At 51.5% G+C, this 17,640-nt stretch overlaps 1 protein-coding gene across 1 annotated transcript in view; it reads left to right on the plus strand.

Annotated features, from left to right (window-relative positions):
* The first annotated feature begins 252 nt into the window (after positions 1-252).
* TMC3 (transmembrane channel like 3) overlaps positions 253-17,640 on the plus strand; it is a 40,876-nt gene continuing 23,488 nt past the window's right edge. Inside the window, exons 1-10 of the mRNA XM_062204846.1 lie at positions 253-341; positions 1,505-1,651; positions 5,203-5,278; positions 9,453-9,534; positions 12,732-12,838; positions 13,506-13,604; positions 13,717-13,859; positions 15,020-15,167; positions 15,908-15,951; positions 16,735-16,882. Of these exons, the coding sequence (XP_062060830.1) occupies positions 253-341; positions 1,505-1,651; positions 5,203-5,278; positions 9,453-9,534; positions 12,732-12,838; positions 13,506-13,604; positions 13,717-13,859; positions 15,020-15,167; positions 15,908-15,951; positions 16,735-16,882 (1,083 nt within the window). The remainder of the gene's footprint in view (positions 342-1,504; positions 1,652-5,202; positions 5,279-9,452; positions 9,535-12,731; positions 12,839-13,505; positions 13,605-13,716; positions 13,860-15,019; positions 15,168-15,907; positions 15,952-16,734; positions 16,883-17,640) is intronic.

A 17,640-nucleotide genomic window follows, 5' to 3' on the forward strand; every position in this document is an offset into this window, starting at 1 on the left:
TCACCTGGCCAAGCCTTAGGCTGTGCAGACTCCAGCCAATCCGTGCAGTGCAGCCACCCTACTATTACATATGCACGGTCGGCCTCCTGCTTCTCCCCCCACTCCCAGCACCAGCTGCAGGCACAGTTCTGCTCCTGAGACGTAGAGCGCAGAGCAAGCCTGCAGCCCCCGTCCAGAGCCCTCAGCAGGAGCAGACCCTCGCCTGCCAGCTCCGTGCCCACCCCTAGGAATCACCGGCGGCAGGTCGGCACCATGATAGCCTCCAAGGCATCGCAGCGCTACAGAAGCGTCCGTCGCAACGCCAGCCAGTGCCATCTCTACCCAGAGTCCCTGCTGCTCAGGTGAGTGGGTCCCAAACACCGGACGCACAGAGGAGGCAGGTGCACAAGGAAGGGACACACGGGGCGTGGAAGCCAGGAACAAAGTCCTTCTTCCCCTTTGTTCTTCTGCTTAAACTCAAAACTAGTTCAGGCGAGCTCAGCCGTGCGCAGAGAGCGAAAAGGCGCTCTCTCCACCTGCGGCTTGCTGGGTGGGGACCAGGCTGTAAAAGCTTGTTTTTCAACCTGGCTTGGCTGATCCTGCACCCACAGAGGAGATGTCTCTGTTTACTGCATCATAACGTCAACAGCGAGCAGATAACCATCCATAAGGTACCAGCCGGCAGAGACTTCAGACCAGTTAGAAGCGAGTGATGCTAAGCATCTATAAAGGTCTGTGAAAACCTAGGAGAAATCAGAGGTGATTCTCCTTGGAGTGATTAAAACCAATCGGGGTTAGAGATGAACAAATGGCCCTCGGAAAATGCTCTCGCCGCCTCCTGGGAAGTTGGGTTAGAATTAGCATAGAAACCGTTACTGGGAATAAATGTTGTGACATCTTGAAAAACCGTCATTATTTCCCTGAGATATGCTGCCCGTGGAACTTTGCTTGGCTAATTTCTGCTTTCGCCTCCGTCATGTGGGGCTGAGAATGAATTGTCGTGGAGACCGGGGAAGGATATCTGGTTTTTATTTATTTTGCATGTATTATTTTCATTTACATTTATTACTAAGTTGTTAGACTTATTAATTTTATTTACATGTATTAGATTATTACATTTATTTCCTTTGCATTCAGAGTTGGGGGCCAACGGGGACTTCTGTTCAAATTAGCTGATAATTTCCATGAGCCTGAAAAAGCAATGATTTCATTTACCGAAGATGCTTCCCTTCGGGGGTTGCAAATAAGAAACTTCTTGTCTCCTTTTGTGTCTTCTGATTATCTCTCACCTTGAGAAATCATTCCCTTGCACTGACCTACTGAGATAATAGAATCCAATAAATACATTTCAACAGGCTGCTCACATGCCAAATTCTCTCTCTACCTCCACGGATCCCTACACACACACACACACACACATGCTGCTCTGAGGCAGTGAGATGCTGAACTTGCCCAGAGAAAGACAATCTTCTTTGGAAGCAATACTATTCATCAGATTTCCCCCTTCACGCCCTGTTCCACCCAGCAGCTTGGAGGACAGCTTTAATGCGGATGAAACAGGGGACAGCAGTGATCCGGAACAAATCTTCCAGAATATACAGTCCCAGAAGGAACTCGTGGCCAACATTCGCTGCAGACCCTGGAGCATGGGTCAGAAGTTGAGGGCACTGAGGTAAGGGCCGCAGGAGGGATCGCCGAGTATGGCAAACTTGCAAATACACTTTCCAATAACCCACGCCCCTGTGTCTGTGTTGACCTGGAGGTGTGTGTTGGGGAATGCTTCTGGCCTGCTTCCTTTCCAAATATTAGATTTTAAAAATTTTCTTGTTTATTTATTCAAAATACAGAGAGATAGAGATCGCCCATCCACTGGCTCACTCCCTATTTGTCTTCAACAGCTAGGGTGGAGCTGGACCAAAGTCAACAGCCAGGAACTCCATCCGGGTCTCCCATGTGGGTGGCAGGGACCCAAGTACATGAGCCATCACCTGCTGCCTCCCAGGGTGTGCATGGAATTGGAAGTGGAGCCAGGACTCAAACCCAGGCAATCTGACATGGGAGGAGGGCATCCCACATGATGTCTTAATGGCTGCCCAAAAGATCTGGCCCCTAAAAGCTAGATTTTAACACCCGTTCTCAGGCTCACTGGAAAACAGGGAAATAAGGCAGAAAAAAACAGATGCTCAGTGTAACTACTTGGCTCCTATTTTCCTCTGCATGAGAAAACTCTATGGGAAGTCAGGTTCTGCTGGTGCTTAGCACATAATAGAGTCTGCCTATAGAAGAGCTTAGCACTGGAGAGGGACCACAGGTTGCCTGAATCCAACACCACTTTTATCAACCTCTAGCCAGGGGCTCTTTGGGTAATTCTATTCATGTTTCTAAGCATCTGTGCCTTTCTCCTTCAAGCTGAAGGGATGGTAAGGAACAGCCAAAATCATCAGCAGGTGCAACCTCGGGGCACTTTTTTTTTTTGTTTAGATCTATTTATCTAATTGAAAGAAAGAGTTATAGAAAGGGGGAGAGACACACAGAGAGAGATCGGGATCTTCCATCTGCTGGTTCACTCTTCAAATGGCAGCAACAGCTAGACTTGGGCCAAATCAAAGCCAGGTGCCAGGAGCTTCTTCCAGGTCCCCTACATGGGTGCAGGGGCCCAAAGACTTCAGCCATCTTCTGCTGCTTTCCCAGGCCATAGCAGGGAGCTAGATTGGAAGTGGAGCAGCCAGGACTTGAACCCACACCCATGTGGGATGCTGGGGTCGCAGAGGGTGGTTTAACACACTACACCATGGCACCAGCCCCCTCAGGGGCTTTAAAAACTCAGAAACTCTGATGCCCTCAGACTTAACAGAATCAAACTCTGGGAGCGAACCCAGCATCTGTAACTCGCACTCTGGCTGTTTCTTTTGCATACTCAGATTTGAGGTCCGCCAGCGGCAGTGAAAGGATTCAGTAAGCTAAACCATGTGCATCCTTAGCATTGTGTCTGTACATAACAGTTGCTCACTTAGAGTGATGGATGAGGCCGATGCCAATGCCTGGGCTCACAGCAAAGCAGATGGCAGGATGTTCATGGGCTGTGCCTCTGAGCGCTAGAGCCTAGGGGAGGAGGGACCTGCTCATCGGGCACTCGCTGGTGGACAGAACCGTGGTCAGATCTTGCCAAGCAGAAATCCCTTTCTCCCGGTGTCTGCCACCTATTTGTCCTGCATTTCTTTCCCACTGACTCATCCTTTCCTTAGACCTCCAGCCAGGCACTGGGCTTCCCATCTGAGCAGCCTGCCTTCAGAGCCGGCTGTGGCACGGACCTACGGGCAGCCCCAGCCTTCGCCCTTGGAAGTTCCCAGTCTCCATCTTCTGCCTCCCATCTGTCATCACTTCCAGTTGTATGAGTAAGGAGAGCATGACGCCCATTTATCAGATGAGAAAACTGATACTCAGATACATTAAGAGAGTAACCCAGGCTACCCACAGCTTAAACCTAGGCTCTCTGACCCCCAGCCCAGTGTGCTCTTGTATCAGAACAGAGGGTTTTTTGTTTTTTTACCAAAGTCATCATCAGGGCAATTTATCAAAAAACACAAAATGCTACATGATCCAGCATAATTTTTAAGTCATTCAGAAATGGCATGGGGTAATGATTCTCTGAATCCCAGGAGGTCAGGACACCTTTTTTGCCAAAGCCCTTGGGAGGCAGAAAGCAAACCCAGCCCCCCTGCCACGCTGCTGGGCCACACCACCAGCCAGGGCATGGAGAGGGCAGAACTCTCAGCATGCAGCTCACCTCTGAGCACCCACATTTGTCACCCTCATCACACACACGGCTCCCCGTCCCCTTGAGAACCTACTGGAGCGACGCTTCACTAATCGCACCTGCTGAGGTCCACCCCGGGCACCTCTGGGGAGAGTGCAGAAAGCGCTGGACCCTGACCACTGAGGATTGACAGAGCCTCACCCACACAGAGAGACCCCGCATCTCTGGAAAGACGCGAACTTGCTTCCCTGCAGGGAGGCACACTGTCAGTCCTGGTAGGTCCGCCCCTCCCTGCCACCCACCAGACCACGCCTCTGCCCTAGCCCTTGTCATTCGCATTGTCTCTTGGGGTCTCTTTCATCCAGATACCGCCTTTGTGCAGGGCAGCAACTCTGTTCGTTCCATGCACCTCTGAGTCCCGCCACACTTGACCCAAAATCGGTGTCTGGAAAATATTTGCAAGAAAAACAAAGCAGAGATAAATCAAGCGAATTCTTATCTGACTTTGATAGGCCTTTAGTTTTCAGATGCTTGTAGTGTCTGAAAAATACACCCCAACATGGGAGCTATGGCCCAGGGTAAGACGCCACCCCTCACTCTTACCTGCACTTCCAGTTCTGACCAGAGCGAGACCAGGGTGTCAGCTGGGCTGTGGACAGGAGTTCAACAGCAGGCACTCTGGTTAGGTCTTATTTTGAAGAGGTCACTTGTTCCTAGAAAGGACTCCGACCCAGTGGGTGTAACTGGCAGGTCACTTGGGATTGATGCACCTTGCAGAACAACCAAACAAGGAAATGTGTTGAACGGGCAAATCAGCTGACTCGAAAGAGCTAAGTTCTTAAACACGGACTACTGCCGCCAAGAGAGGGCGCCCGCCCTTGCATCAGGAGGGGTCTCTGCAGTGCAGTGGGTGTGACTAGGTGACATTTGTCTCCGAGGGCCAGATGGTCACGAACACTTATTTTCTAACTCTGTTGCTCATTTGGATGTTGATTTAAGCACCCATCCCAGTGATTCCCGTCCATTCAAGGGGAACTGTTAGGTCAACTCATGCAAGGCAGGGATCGGCTAGTGTGTCAGGAGTATTTTGGGCTGAGTTTCAGGCTCCCAGCTTCGGTCTGGCCCTGCCCTGGCTGTTGCAGCCGTCTGGTAAGTGCAACAATAGATGAAAGAGTGTCTCTCTCTCTCTCTCTCTGTCTTTCAAACAAATGAATCTTTAAAAAAGAAAAGAACATCCACTGGAACTAATTCTAGTATGATTTCATCATTTCTGGACTAATTGATCCATTTAAATGTTAAAGAAAAAAAGCTAAGACGTTTTCCGGTTCATCAAAAATCCGGAAAGGAGGCAACAGCATCTTGCTACATTGTTTGGTCAGGGACTCCCGGTGGCTTTGCACACATTCTGCGAAAATGTCAGCTCGACAATAACTCTGCCTTCTCCCTCCTCGCTTCTCTCCTCTCAGGCGAGCCAAGGAGATCGTGCTGAAGTTTGAAGGGAGGCTGACCAGGACCCGAGGCTACCAAGCAGCAGGTGCAGAGGTACAAAGCCCGAATGCTCCTCCCTGGGGTCCCCAGGCTGTTGTGTTTGCCAATGCACTTGCTGTGAGACTTGGGCTGTGAGCATGGGTTAGCAGCTGGAGAGGTGAATTTCCTGGAGCCTGGATTTCAGCCCCAGGCTTCTAACTGTGATCAGAACCTGATAAGCCTCCTGCCCAGGAGAGGGATGTCTTCCTCTGGGAGAACGGTCTAACCTCTTCCCTCACTTCGCCCTGTTCCTACACTGTTCGTAGAAAGTGGGATTCAGGCCCCCTCTGTGTAAGCTGTATTTTCTGCACACCTGCACGCAGTTGTGGGCGTGTTCCAATGCCCTCTTCATAACACAACACCAAGGTGTATGTGGAGGAGGGAGGGGAGGTTCATTTTCCCGGCTACTGAAAGCCAAAGTTGACTTGGAACTGATCTGTCTATAAGGACATTCCGTAAGAGCTCAGACAGCAAGGGAAAAAAAAAAAAAAACAAACACTTTCCCTTCTCTGCCTCCTGCCCTCTGTGCTCTTACCTATCAGTACAAGGATCACACTGCCCAAAACCTTCTGTCTTCTTTTCTCACTGACACTTGCTGTGTTTTTAATGATGCATCAGATAAATGAACATCGTTTAGTTCATCACCTGTCTGCTGGTGATGATTTAAATGGCTCCCATAAAGAACACCTGTCCACAGCTACTTTGCCCTGTCTTGTAATTCCTTGAAGGCTAAATGTCAGAGCTCTGGTCACTGCAAAAAATAATAATAATAATAATAATAAAAAGAAAAAAAAAAACAAACGAAAAGACCATGGCCCAAAGTCTTTCTTGACTCCTGATGTATTTTTTACAATTATTTCTCAAACTCCTTCATTTATGTCATCATCCACAGTTAAAGAACTTATTGCCCTCCCAATATCTGCCCCAATGTTGAATATTATATTTTTTCAGGTTTGGAATTTTAACAACAAAAAAAGATTTCTTTATGTGTTTGAAAGGCAAAGTGACAGAGAAACACAGAGAGACAAAGACATTCCCCAAATGCCCACGACAGCCAGCGCTGGACCGGGCCAAAGCCAGGAGCTGGAGCTTCTTCTGGATTTCCCGATGCGGGTGTCAGAGGCCGCAGCACTTAGGCCATCATCTGTTGCCTTTCCCAGGCCCTTAGCAGGAAGCTGGACCAGAAGTGGAGCAGCTGGGACTCAGACCAACACCCAGAAGGGATGCCAGCATCGCAGGCAGTGGCTTTACTCACCATGCTACAGCGCTGACCCCAGGCCAACATTTAAAAAGTAGTATCAGGCCCTTCACTTGGGTTCAGACAGTGTGTAACTTTAAACGGGGGCCGGCGGCTGGCACCGCGGCTCACTAGGCTAATCCTCCACCTTGCGGCGCCGGCACACCGGGTTCTAGTCCCGGTCGGGGCACCGATCCTGTCCCGGTTGCCCCTCTTCCAGGCCAGCTCTCTGCTGTGGCCTGGGAGGGCAGTGGAGGATGGCCCAAGTCCTTGGGCCCTGCACCCCATGGGAGACCAGGAGAAGCACCTGGCTCCTGCCATCGGAACAGCGCGCCTACCGCGGCGGCCATTGGAGGGTGAACCAACGGCAAAAGGAAGACCTTTCTCTCTGTCTCTCTCTCACTGTCCACTCTGCCTGTCAAAAATAAAAAAAATAAATAAAAAAAATAAATGGGGGCTGGCATTGTGGCATAATGGGTGAAGCCACCATCCATGATACAGGCATCCCGTGTGGGCACTGGTTTGAGTCCCGGCTGCTCCATTTCCCATCCAGCTCCCTGCTAATGTGCCTGAGAAAGCAGCAGCAAACAGCCCAAGTGCTTGGATCCCTGTACCCATGTGGGAGATGCGGATGAAGCTCCTGGCTTTGGCCTGGCTTAGCCCTGGCCGTTGCAGCCATCAGGGGAGTGAACCAGCGGATAGAAAACCTCTCCATATCCTCCCCTCTCCCCCTCTCTCTCTAACTCTATATTTCAAATAAATAAAATAAATCCTAGGAAAAACCATCGGAAGCAATGCGAAGTCTTAGGTCTTTTACTAACAGTAAACTCAACGTGGATTACAGATCTAACGATGCTGAGCCCCCTATGCCACACCAGCCCCCATGTTCGCTCCTAGACTCTTGCCCAGTTCTGACATCCATGTCTTTCATTTCCCACGTGACGCCAACAAGAGATTTCACCCTTCGGAGAGCTGTCATGGCGTGATTTGTCACAAACACTTGCTCTGCACAGGACTAAAAGCACCTGCTCTTGATGGGATAGACGCTGGTGGCCTCTTGAAGGGTCCACTTGCTTCTATCCATGTCCCTCTTCGGTCCACTCAACTCCGCTCAGGAGCCAGGAGGAGCAAACCACTCATTGCACCCCCTTGCTAATAGCAGTAATAATAACAGCTCTCATTACAGGTCGAACTAAATCCAGACGTCTCCCACGGCCCGCCTGATCTGGCCGTTGTCTGCCTATTGGGTTTCATTGACCCAAGTACAACCTCCCCAGCTAGATGGCCCTTGACCTTGCTTAAGTCACTTCTCCCCCGGGACTAAAGGCCTGTCACTCACCATGGCATTGATATCTGTGTCCCTGTGTCCCTTCGGCCCAAAAGCAAACTACTCCAGCTGGTGTTTCGTATGCCTTCTTCACCCTCTGCAGGCCCAGGGAAACACGGCCTAGGCACCTGACACTCACCATGAAGAATCACACCTTTCATAAACCACAGTATGTGTTGTTGTCAGGGCACACTCGTTCTGGGTGAACTTATAAACCTTTCCAAAGACAACAAAAGGGAGTAATTCTTTTTCTTTCTCTTTTTCTTCTCTCTCTCTCTCTTTTTTTTTTTTTTTTTTTTTTTGAGAGGCAGAGTCACAGAGACAGGGAGACACAGAGAGAAAGAGATCTTCCATCCACTGGTTCACTCCCCAAATGGTCACAAAGGCCATGGCTGAGCCAGACCATAGCCAGGAGCCAGGACTTCTAGGTCTCCCACGTGGGTGCAGGGGTCCAGGTACTTGGCCCATCTTCTGCTGCTTTCCCAGGCCGTAACAGAGAGCTGCATTGGAAGTGGAGCAGCTGGGACTCCAACCAGCACCCATATGGGATGCCGGTGTCGCAGGCAGCAGCTTTACTTGCTACATCACAGTGCTGGCACCTTCAATGGTTTCTCACCCCGGCCTGTGGACAGCACTGGGCATGAAGGGCCTCGCAGCCTTGGTCTTTCTCTCAGTGGCTAGGAGATAAACCAGGTGATGCAAAGGTAAGGCCAGGTAGGATGCGATCCACATTGCTCAGAGAGTTTACAGTGAGAATCTGTTTCTGGCTACAGAGACTCTGTGACATGGGAGAGGTTGTGTTTGCATCTCGGCTGTTAGCACAGATGAACACTCCCAACTTCTGATAAAATTCAGATTGTCATTTATAAGCGGCTGTCTGGCCCTAGCAGCCACGCCCAGGAGGGCTGGCCATCACCCCTGACTGTGGCGGGCCGTGTGCTGCCTTAGGGTGCAAAATGCGGAGTTGCCTTTGTTACCCGTCCTCCTGCAGTGGTATCGTTTGCTTCCGACCCAAGCCCAGCTTGTTCATGTGCTAAAATGTACACCTGTCGATTTTTCTTTTTTCCTTGGAAAGCAGATGTTATTTGCTTTACTCTCCTTCGAGAAAAAAAAAAATGTGTTGACATCTTGGCCATTGCATCTTTAATCCACAAAACAAGATGCGTTTCCAGGCTTATCCCTGGCAGCCTTGGCCAGGAGCGAGGCTGAGGAACCAGCTGTGTTGCAGGGTGCAAGGTACACAGCAGGGTGGGGCTTGAATCAGGGGAGGCTCTGGGTTCTCAGTGAGGGAGTGCATTGTAGCCACCTGGGAAGTGGGCTGGGCCGGTAGCTACCTTGGGTCTATGGTGGGGACACTTGGGAGTATTTTTACTTCATTCCTGAAATATTTCCACTGTTCTTAGTGCCTGCATCAGGAACGGTATGAACAAGGCAACCTTCCATGTCCCCCAATGCAGATACTGGAGCTCAGAGCCTAAGGCAGGTGTCCACTCTCCTGGTCAGGGCAAGGGGGCCACTTTGGCCCCAAGGCTTCCATCATCAGTGGTACCAGCAGGTGACTACAGCTCCCAGTGACATCCTCAAGATGGTGGGCTTCTCTAATCCTGCTACCTCCTCCCTCCTAGCTCTGGAAGAAATGTGTTCGCCTTGCCTGTAACTTCATGGTCATCTTCATTCCCTGGGAAATGAGGATAAAGAAAATCGAGAGTAAGTACTTGCACCTGGGGCAGGGTGGGAGGGCGGGCGTGCAGGACCTGTGGCACCTCAATGCATAGCCCAAGATGCACCTGGCGGGTCCTGGTCCTCACACTGAGTGCTGGGTGCTCTGGCACAGCTGGTGCTGCCCAGAATCCCGGGAGACATGGGATGGGAGGCACAGGTCTGTCTCACCTCCTCCCAGGATGGTAACAGTCTCTGTGTGGCTTCCCAAGGCAGCTCTGATGGTCTCTCCCAGTACATTCCCCCTCATTCAACACAAACGCCAAAGCATCAAGTAAGAAATAAGGAGGAAAAAAAAAAGTCACGTGGGAGCATTGCAATAAGCAAATACGAAAGACTGCATTTCCAGAGATTTTTTTTTTGACAGGCAGAGTTAAACAGTGAGAGAGAGAGAGAGAGACAGAGAGAAAGGTTTTCCTTCCATTGGTTCATCCCCCAAATGGCCACTACAGCCGGCGCTGCGCCTATCTGAAGCCAGGAGCCAGGTGCTTCCTCCTGGTCTCCCATGCAGGTGCAGGGCCCAAGGACTTGGGCCATCCTCCACTGCCTTCCCGGGCCACAGCAGAGAGCTGGAATGGAAGAGGAGCAACCGGGACTAGAACCGGCATCCATATGAGATGCTGGCACTGCAGGTGGTCACAGTGCCAGCCCCCGTGATCTTTATTTATATTTAAGGAGTGGTTTTGGAGGGCAGGCACTGTGGCACAGCAGGTTAAGCCGCACTCTGGGATGCCCGCCTCCCATAGGGGGACTGCTGGATACTGTGCCAGCTCCTTTGCTTTCTTTTTTTTTTTTTTTTTTGACAGGCAGAGTGGACAGTGAGAGACAGAGAGACAGAGAGAAAGGTCTTCCTTTACCATTGGTTCACCCTCCAATGGCCGCCGCAGCCGGCGCACCACGCTGATCCGAAGGCAGGATCCAGGAACTTCTCCTGGTCTCCCATGGGGTGCAGGGCCCAAGGGCTTGGGCCATCCTCCACTGCACTCCCTGGCCACAGCAGAGAGCTGGCCTGGAAGAGGGGCAACCAGGACAGAATCCAGCGCCCCGACCGGGACTAGAACCCGGGGTGCCGGCACCGCAAGGCGGAGGATTAGCCTAGTGAGCCGCGGCGCCTCCTTTGCTTTCAATCTGCCTTACTGCTAATGCATCCTAGGGGCAGCAGATGATGGCTAAAGTGCTTGGGACCCTGGGACCCACATGGGAGAACTAGAGAAAGGGTGGGCTCCTGGCTCCTGCCTGGCCTAGCCCTGGCTGTTGCAGGCATTTGGGGGAATCAAGTCTCTCTCTCTCTCTCTCTCTCTCTCTCGTTCTCTTCCCCCCCCATTCTGCCTTTCAAATAGATCAAAATAACTAAACACTTTTAAAAAGCTAAACCAAAAAAGCTTTATATCCACAAAACTACTAAAAGTTAGCTGATGAATTTGGAAGAACATTTTCAATATTTAAGCGGCAAGCTGCCCCGCCTTTCCCTCCACCACTCAGAGCGCTGACTGCCCGGGGTGCACAGTTGCCGGATTCCCTAGAGCATTGCCCCTGGCCCACCTGGTCCCACCTTCGAGGTACACATTACCCGCCCTCCTCCTCCAAACCCACCAATGGCCGCGAGGCAATACCTGACAGATGGGTACCAAGTCTGATCCATGTAACTTGTGCTCCAGTGCTAGCCGTAGGATCAGCCTGGGCAAGGCTCCAGCTGAGACCCCTAGCCAGACTGGCCTGGCCCCTTCCCCCCACCACCCCTCAGCTGGCTTCTCTTCTCAAGCTGCACTTCTAGGAAACCCCACCTCAGAGGCGCTGTTCACTGCGTAGCCATTCATCCTGCCAGGAACTCGCCAAGCAAGGGGCGGTTACATAAGGAGCCAATCCCCTCAATGGAACACTAAGATCCATTTCATAGAAGAATTATTCATAATGGGAGAAACATGCTGCAGAGAGATATCAACTTTACCTGAAAGTTTATGTATACAGAATAATTAGGGTTAGACTAGAAGCCTACTAGAAATTATGTATAGTAGTGATTTTAATTTAGTGACCTTAGAACAGGCATCTTTTACTTCTTTTCTTTGTGATGGCTTGTGTTTTTCTACTTATGTGGCCAACAGAAACTTGATATAAATATTTAAGAGCTTTTTTTTTTTCTGACAGGCAGAGTGGACAGTGAGAGAGAGAGACAGAGAGAAAGGTCTTCCTTTTTCCGTTGGTTCACCCCTCAATGGCCGCTGCGGCTGGTGCACCGCGCTGATCCGTAGCCAGGAGCCAGGTGCTTCTCCTGGTCTCCCTTGCGGGTGCAGGGCCCAAGGACTTGGGCCATCCTCCACTGCACTCCCGGGCCACAGCAGAGAGCTGGACAGGAAGAGGAGCAACCAGGATAGAATCCGGCGCCCTGACCGAGACTAGAACCCGGTGTGCCGGCGCCACAGGAGGAGGATTAGCCTAGTGAGCCACGGCGCAGGCCAAGAGCTTTTTTTAAATAAAGGGTGACACAAATCCACCTGCAGCAGAATATCATTAGATTAGTGCCTGCTCTCTTAACTTCCTCTGTGCTTGACAGATAAACATTTGTTCCTCACGACCCTGTTTATTTTAGAATAAGTGCACATGTGTGACAAAGTTGCAGAGAGAAGGTTAACCTCGTTTTTCACCCTGACAAAATTTTCATCTCGAAATTAAGATATGAGGATGCTCAGAAAGATTCTTGGAATTCTCAAAATGATGCAGAATAGGAAAGAATTGCAGCAAAATTCTCCAAAGATACCGATGCTTCTTGACGCACATGGACATTGTTAACTTGCAAGGAACGTTTTAAAGGAATAGGGAAATGGGTATTGCATAGTATCGTAGGCAAATTGGGGGTTTTGCTTTCTGCAGGTAGAACTTGTAGATCATGTTCGTGTAATCTTTCTGTAATTTTTCAAAATTTTTTATCACTCTACAGAGAACAGATTTCCCGTAGTTCTGATGTAGCATTTTAGGGAATATAAAAGTCTCCCCCTCAGCTCCTCCCACCCCACCCCTGCCCTCCTCTGCTCCCCTCTTGGTGTATCTAAGTTAGCATTTGGCGGCTGCACTCTGATAGACGCAACAGCAATAGCATCAGTCTTACTGGCCCAGGACGAGCTGCTGGGTCGCTCGGCAGAGACCTTGACCCGCGAGGATCGCCCACACGCTCGCTCTCCTCTCTGTAGGCCACTTCGGCTCAGGCGTCGCCTCCTATTTCATATTCCTGAGATGGTTATTTGGGATCAACATCGTGCTCACCATCATGACGGGGGCTTTCATCGTCCTTCCCGAGGTAAGAACCACGGCAGCCGAGGACAACGCACCGCGCGCTGAAAACAGAACTGAGAGGGAGCCGGGGCTTGGAGTGAGAGCTCACGAGCTGGCCCCACAAAGGGCCAGGCAGTCCATATTTCAGGGCCCTTCCCTCCTCACCACAGCTACTATGACCTGCAGAGTGGCCCCAGACAGGACACACACCCGTGAGTGCAGCTGGGTCCCCACAGACATTTTACGGATGGCTCCTGCAGTTTGGATTCCACATCATTTTAATGTCTCACAAAAATAGGAGTCTTTTGATAATTTCTGTTTTTTCTTTTGGACCATTGAAAAATGCAAAAATCATTCTTAGCTCCCTGGGTATAGCAAAAGAGGCCAGGGGCTTGATTGGACCTAACAGGCAGTTCGACAACCCGAGGTAAAAAGATAACCCATCTCTCACCCAAACTACATCCTCCCAAATCAATGTCCCATGGCTCTACAGATGCCCGATGGCCTCCATAACTCCCCCACAGTCTCACTCAGAGTGGCCCCCCGGCTGGCCCTCACCAGACAAGGGGGAAATCTGGCCACCTGACTGATTTTCCACCCGTGAGAGCCAAGCAGAGACCCAGCTCCCGGAGGCCTCCCATGCGCGGTCCCCTCCCCGGGGGCCCCCAGGACACCCTCTGCTCTCTCCCCAGCTGATTGCAGGCCAGCCCTTTGGCAGCACAGCCAGCAAGACTATCCCCAGCGAGCTCCTGGCGTCCGCCCAAGACCTGGACACGGTCTGGTCCCTGGGGGTGAGGCGGGGGCTGACCCCACCCTTCCCTGTCCCCCGGGAGGGGGTGATGGGCGGCAGCTCCGGGGCTGGGAGTTCTCGGCATCGGAGCCACCCGGGCACTGTCTTCCCAGGGCTACCTGCAGTACTCGGTCCTATTCTACGGCTACTACAGCAGGGAGAGGAGGATCGGCAGAGCCGGCTACCGACTGCCCTTGGCGTACTTCCTGGTGGGGATGGCCGTGTTTGCCTACAGCTTCATCATCCTTTTAAAAAAGTACGACTGCTCAGTTTCTCCAAGGCCGTGGCAAGAACCCCTGTGAGATGGGTGACCTCCCCGAGTCTTGCCAATGACCCTGTGAGGTTAAAGCATCGCTGTACCCATTTTATAGATGAGGAGACCAAGGCTACAGGAGGTTTTGTTCTTGTTGCTGTTGTTTCTAACCGGCACTTACTGAACACCTCCGACTTGGTGCTAGGGTCTGTGCTGGGTTCTAGAGAGACAAGAATCACACAGACTTGATGGTTGATGGCATTGTAGGCCAGGTCGTAGCTGTACTGATGGAGAGTTGAATGATAAGTTTCATATATGCGGCAGAAAGCAAAGCGACCCGTCCGTTATCCATCTGCCTCTGACCTGGGACAGGTCCTTTTCTTTAAAAAAAGATGTATTTATTTATGTGTGCATTTATTTATTTGGGAGGCAAAGTGACAGAGAGAGAGAGAGAGAGCTCCTGTCTGCTTGTTCACTCCCTAAATGCCCGTAGCAGTCACAGCTGGACCAGGCTGAAGCCAGGAGCCGGGGACTCTGATCTGGGCCACCCCCTTCTAGCACCCTGCCGCTTGTGGCATTTAGCAAAGCACAGACAGAGGAGCCTGCGACTGGGGCAGGTGACAGGGGCCTTCCCTTTATCCGGGGCTCTCGGCTTAGCTCCTGGCGGCCTCTGGACCCTGCCTGGAAGACGTAGGCCCTTTACTGGATGTTGACCTGTGAGAGGCAGGTGGGAGCCAACTAAGGAGCAAGAACTGTGGATGGAGATAACAGCCAGAGATCTAGGGGAAGGGTCCTCACCCTTGCCTTTGACTATCTAAAGGAGGGTGATGTCGGGGAGGGGCATTTCTGGGGGTAGCATGAGCACCAAGAAGGCAGCTTCCACAGTTTGTCCACCAGCACTGCTGCACACGGCTGGCTTGGCCAGCTCCCAGGGTGCATACACCCGCAGCCATCGGCTGCCCCCTCCGTGGCCAATGCAATGCTCACACTTTGCAAAAGGGCCAGCTGGAAGTGTGGGCTGAAGGCTGGCCAGGACTCTGCACCTGCCAGAGGGGACAGCTCTTTTTGCTCACTGCTGCCATGGCTGAGTGTGCCCCAGCCCCAGGGGACGACCCCACTGCTGACGCTCTTCCGGTCGCCTTGTTCTGAGTCCTCTTTTGCAGGATGGCCAAGAACTCCCGCACCAGCCTTGCCAGCGCTTCCCATGACAACTACGCCTTCTGCTGGCGGGTGTTTTGCGCCTGGGATTATCTGATTGGGAACCCTGAGGCTGCAGAGAGCAAGACCGCAGCCATTGTGAACAGCATCAGGGTGAGCGGGCGAGCCAGGAGAGGGCGCTGTGGAGGGCGGGTTTGCAGGACCTGAGCCGGCAGCGCCCCATGCCCACAACGCTCATGGTTCAAGGACACCTATCTACCAAATGTGGCCCCTGGAAACTTACCCAGGGTCCCATGGGTTCTGGGAAGAAAATATTGGAGATTCTCTTAATTTTCATCTTTAAAATGTCTCCTTTGTCACATTTTGGCATGTGTATTTTTGATCACTTATATCATGGAGTCTTAACATGCTACCCATATAGGAGGGACTCCAAACTGTTCTTGGAAAGACAATTAGAAGGGAATTTTATTTTGATGCAAAAAAAAATTTTGAAATCCATGCAGGTTTTTTTTGCAATGTGCATTTTTCCTGATTTTTTTCAAATTCCTTTGTATAATATGTAAATAATAAATACATAAGCGAGGACCTAGGCTTCCAGTTTTAACCTAGAAGTTAGTGCTATCCAAAGTACTCAGAGACCTGAACACAGTCAGTTAAATGGAGCCCTCTTGAGATAAAAAGAAAAGACAAAAAAATTCAGGTGATTTGAATGATCCCAATGATCCCTTCCCTTTTCCTCCCTTTTGGCATGTAAGTGGTTGAGATCCACAGAATCTTCCAGAACGAAGTCTTAGCCATCAGGGATAAGCGTTCAAGGGCTGGGTAAGCCGTTTCTAAGGACTCTAATTCATGACGGTGCTGAGCTCTTAACCCGTGTCTGTTTTTCCTTCAAGGAGGCGATTCTGGAAGAACAGGAAAAGAAAAAGAGCAAAAACCTGTAGGTACCGAGGCCCCGGGCTGAATTCAGCGGCGTTTTATTTCAGAGTGGTGCAAAATCGCCAGCGTCTGCAGCTCATTTTCACAGCTGCGGGCAGTTCGCCTTTCTCTGTAACACTCGCTCTCCCAGGCGCGAGGTCCCAAGGCACAGGATTCGCTTTCTCCAGCAGTATCTCCCTTCTAGAGACCCCGCAACAAGCCAGCTTGCCCAGTTTCCTGCTCTCTGACTTAGATAACAAAACAGATGTTTTTTTATTTGTTGATTTATTTTTATATGAAAGAAAGAGAGACAGACACAGAGAGCTCTCATCTGCTGGCTCACTCCCCAAATGCCCACAACAGCTGGGGCTGGGTCAGGCTGAAGCCAGGAAGTTGGAAACAAACCCCCACCCACTCCCTGTGTGCACTTAGCCTTAGCCGGAAGCTGGAGTCAGGGATGGAGCTGGGACCTAGATCACCATGCATTCCAAGAGCTGCCCGCACGCTAAGAGGCACACAGGTGGTGAGACCGCGTGAGGAAAGAGCAGAGCCCAGGTCCCAGCTCATAGCTGCTCTATCTCCTCGTTAGCTAGCAGGTAGCTCTGTGGGCCACATCTATTCCGGCAGCTGAGTCATAGCAACGAAAGGGACCAAAGTGTGGGAGCTCACGGTCTCCAGGGAGACAGCAGATGAGCCACCAGGGGCCTGTACCGTGCCGTGTCAGGTGCTTCCTATGGGATGACAGGCAGACTCGGGGTGTTCCCCGTCCCCCCTGCATGTCTTTGTGTCTGTCCTCACCCCCCAGGGCAGTGACCATCTGTCTGCGGATTGTGGCCAACATCCTGGTGCTCCTCTCGCTGGCTGGGAGCATCTATCTCATCTACTTCGTGGTGGATCGGTCCCAGAAGCTCGAGCAGTCCAAGAAGGAGCTGACTCTCTGGGAAAAAAATGAGGTAGCCCCACCCCACAACCGGCATGCACCCTCCGGAGTGGGGGGGGGGGGACGCGGGAGGGACCTGTGCCCCTGGCTCTCAGGTGGGCGGGTGGGGATACCTCCAGGGGAAGGTTCAGCTGTCTTGTCCTTGAACTTGGACTAGGAGGGCTTTGAGCCAGGCAGCAGCGCCAGGCTTGGCTGGATGATTTCGTTGGTGTTGGTGGGGAAGGGTTATGATTCAGAATGGCTTCAGGCAGTCCCCCCGTTCTCTCTCTGTGCCATCTGGGCTCTGCTCTCCCTCATATCTGGTTCTAGAAGTGGACTGACATCGTCGTTGTTCCACAGCAGGTCAGAAGCCAGTTGTTAAGCACTTAAGCGGTTCCATATTTTTTAAATTATTTTTTAATTTAGTTGAAAGAGAGATAGAGATGAGAGAGGGAGGGGGGAGGGAGATAGGGGCCGGTGCTGTGGCATGGGGGATAAGGCCACTGCCTGCAGCGCCAACATCCCCTGTGGGTGCTGGTTCAATCCCAGCTGCTCCACTTCTGATCCCGCTCCCTGCTAATGCACCTGTTAAAGCAGCCGAAGATGGCTCAAGTGCTTGGGCCCCTGCACCCACGTCGGAAACCCAAATGGAGCTCCTAGCTCCTGGCTTTGGCCTGGCTCAGCTCTGGCCATTGCAGCCATTGGAGGAGTGAACTGGTGGATGCAAGATCTCTCTTGCTCTCTGTCTCTGCCTCTGCCTATCCTCTGTAACTCTGACTTTCAAGCAAATAA

This window comes from Lepus europaeus, chromosome 11, assembly GCF_033115175.1.
Source record: "Lepus europaeus isolate LE1 chromosome 11, mLepTim1.pri, whole genome shotgun sequence".
NCBI classification, from domain to species: Eukaryota; Metazoa; Chordata; class Mammalia; order Lagomorpha; family Leporidae; genus Lepus; species Lepus europaeus.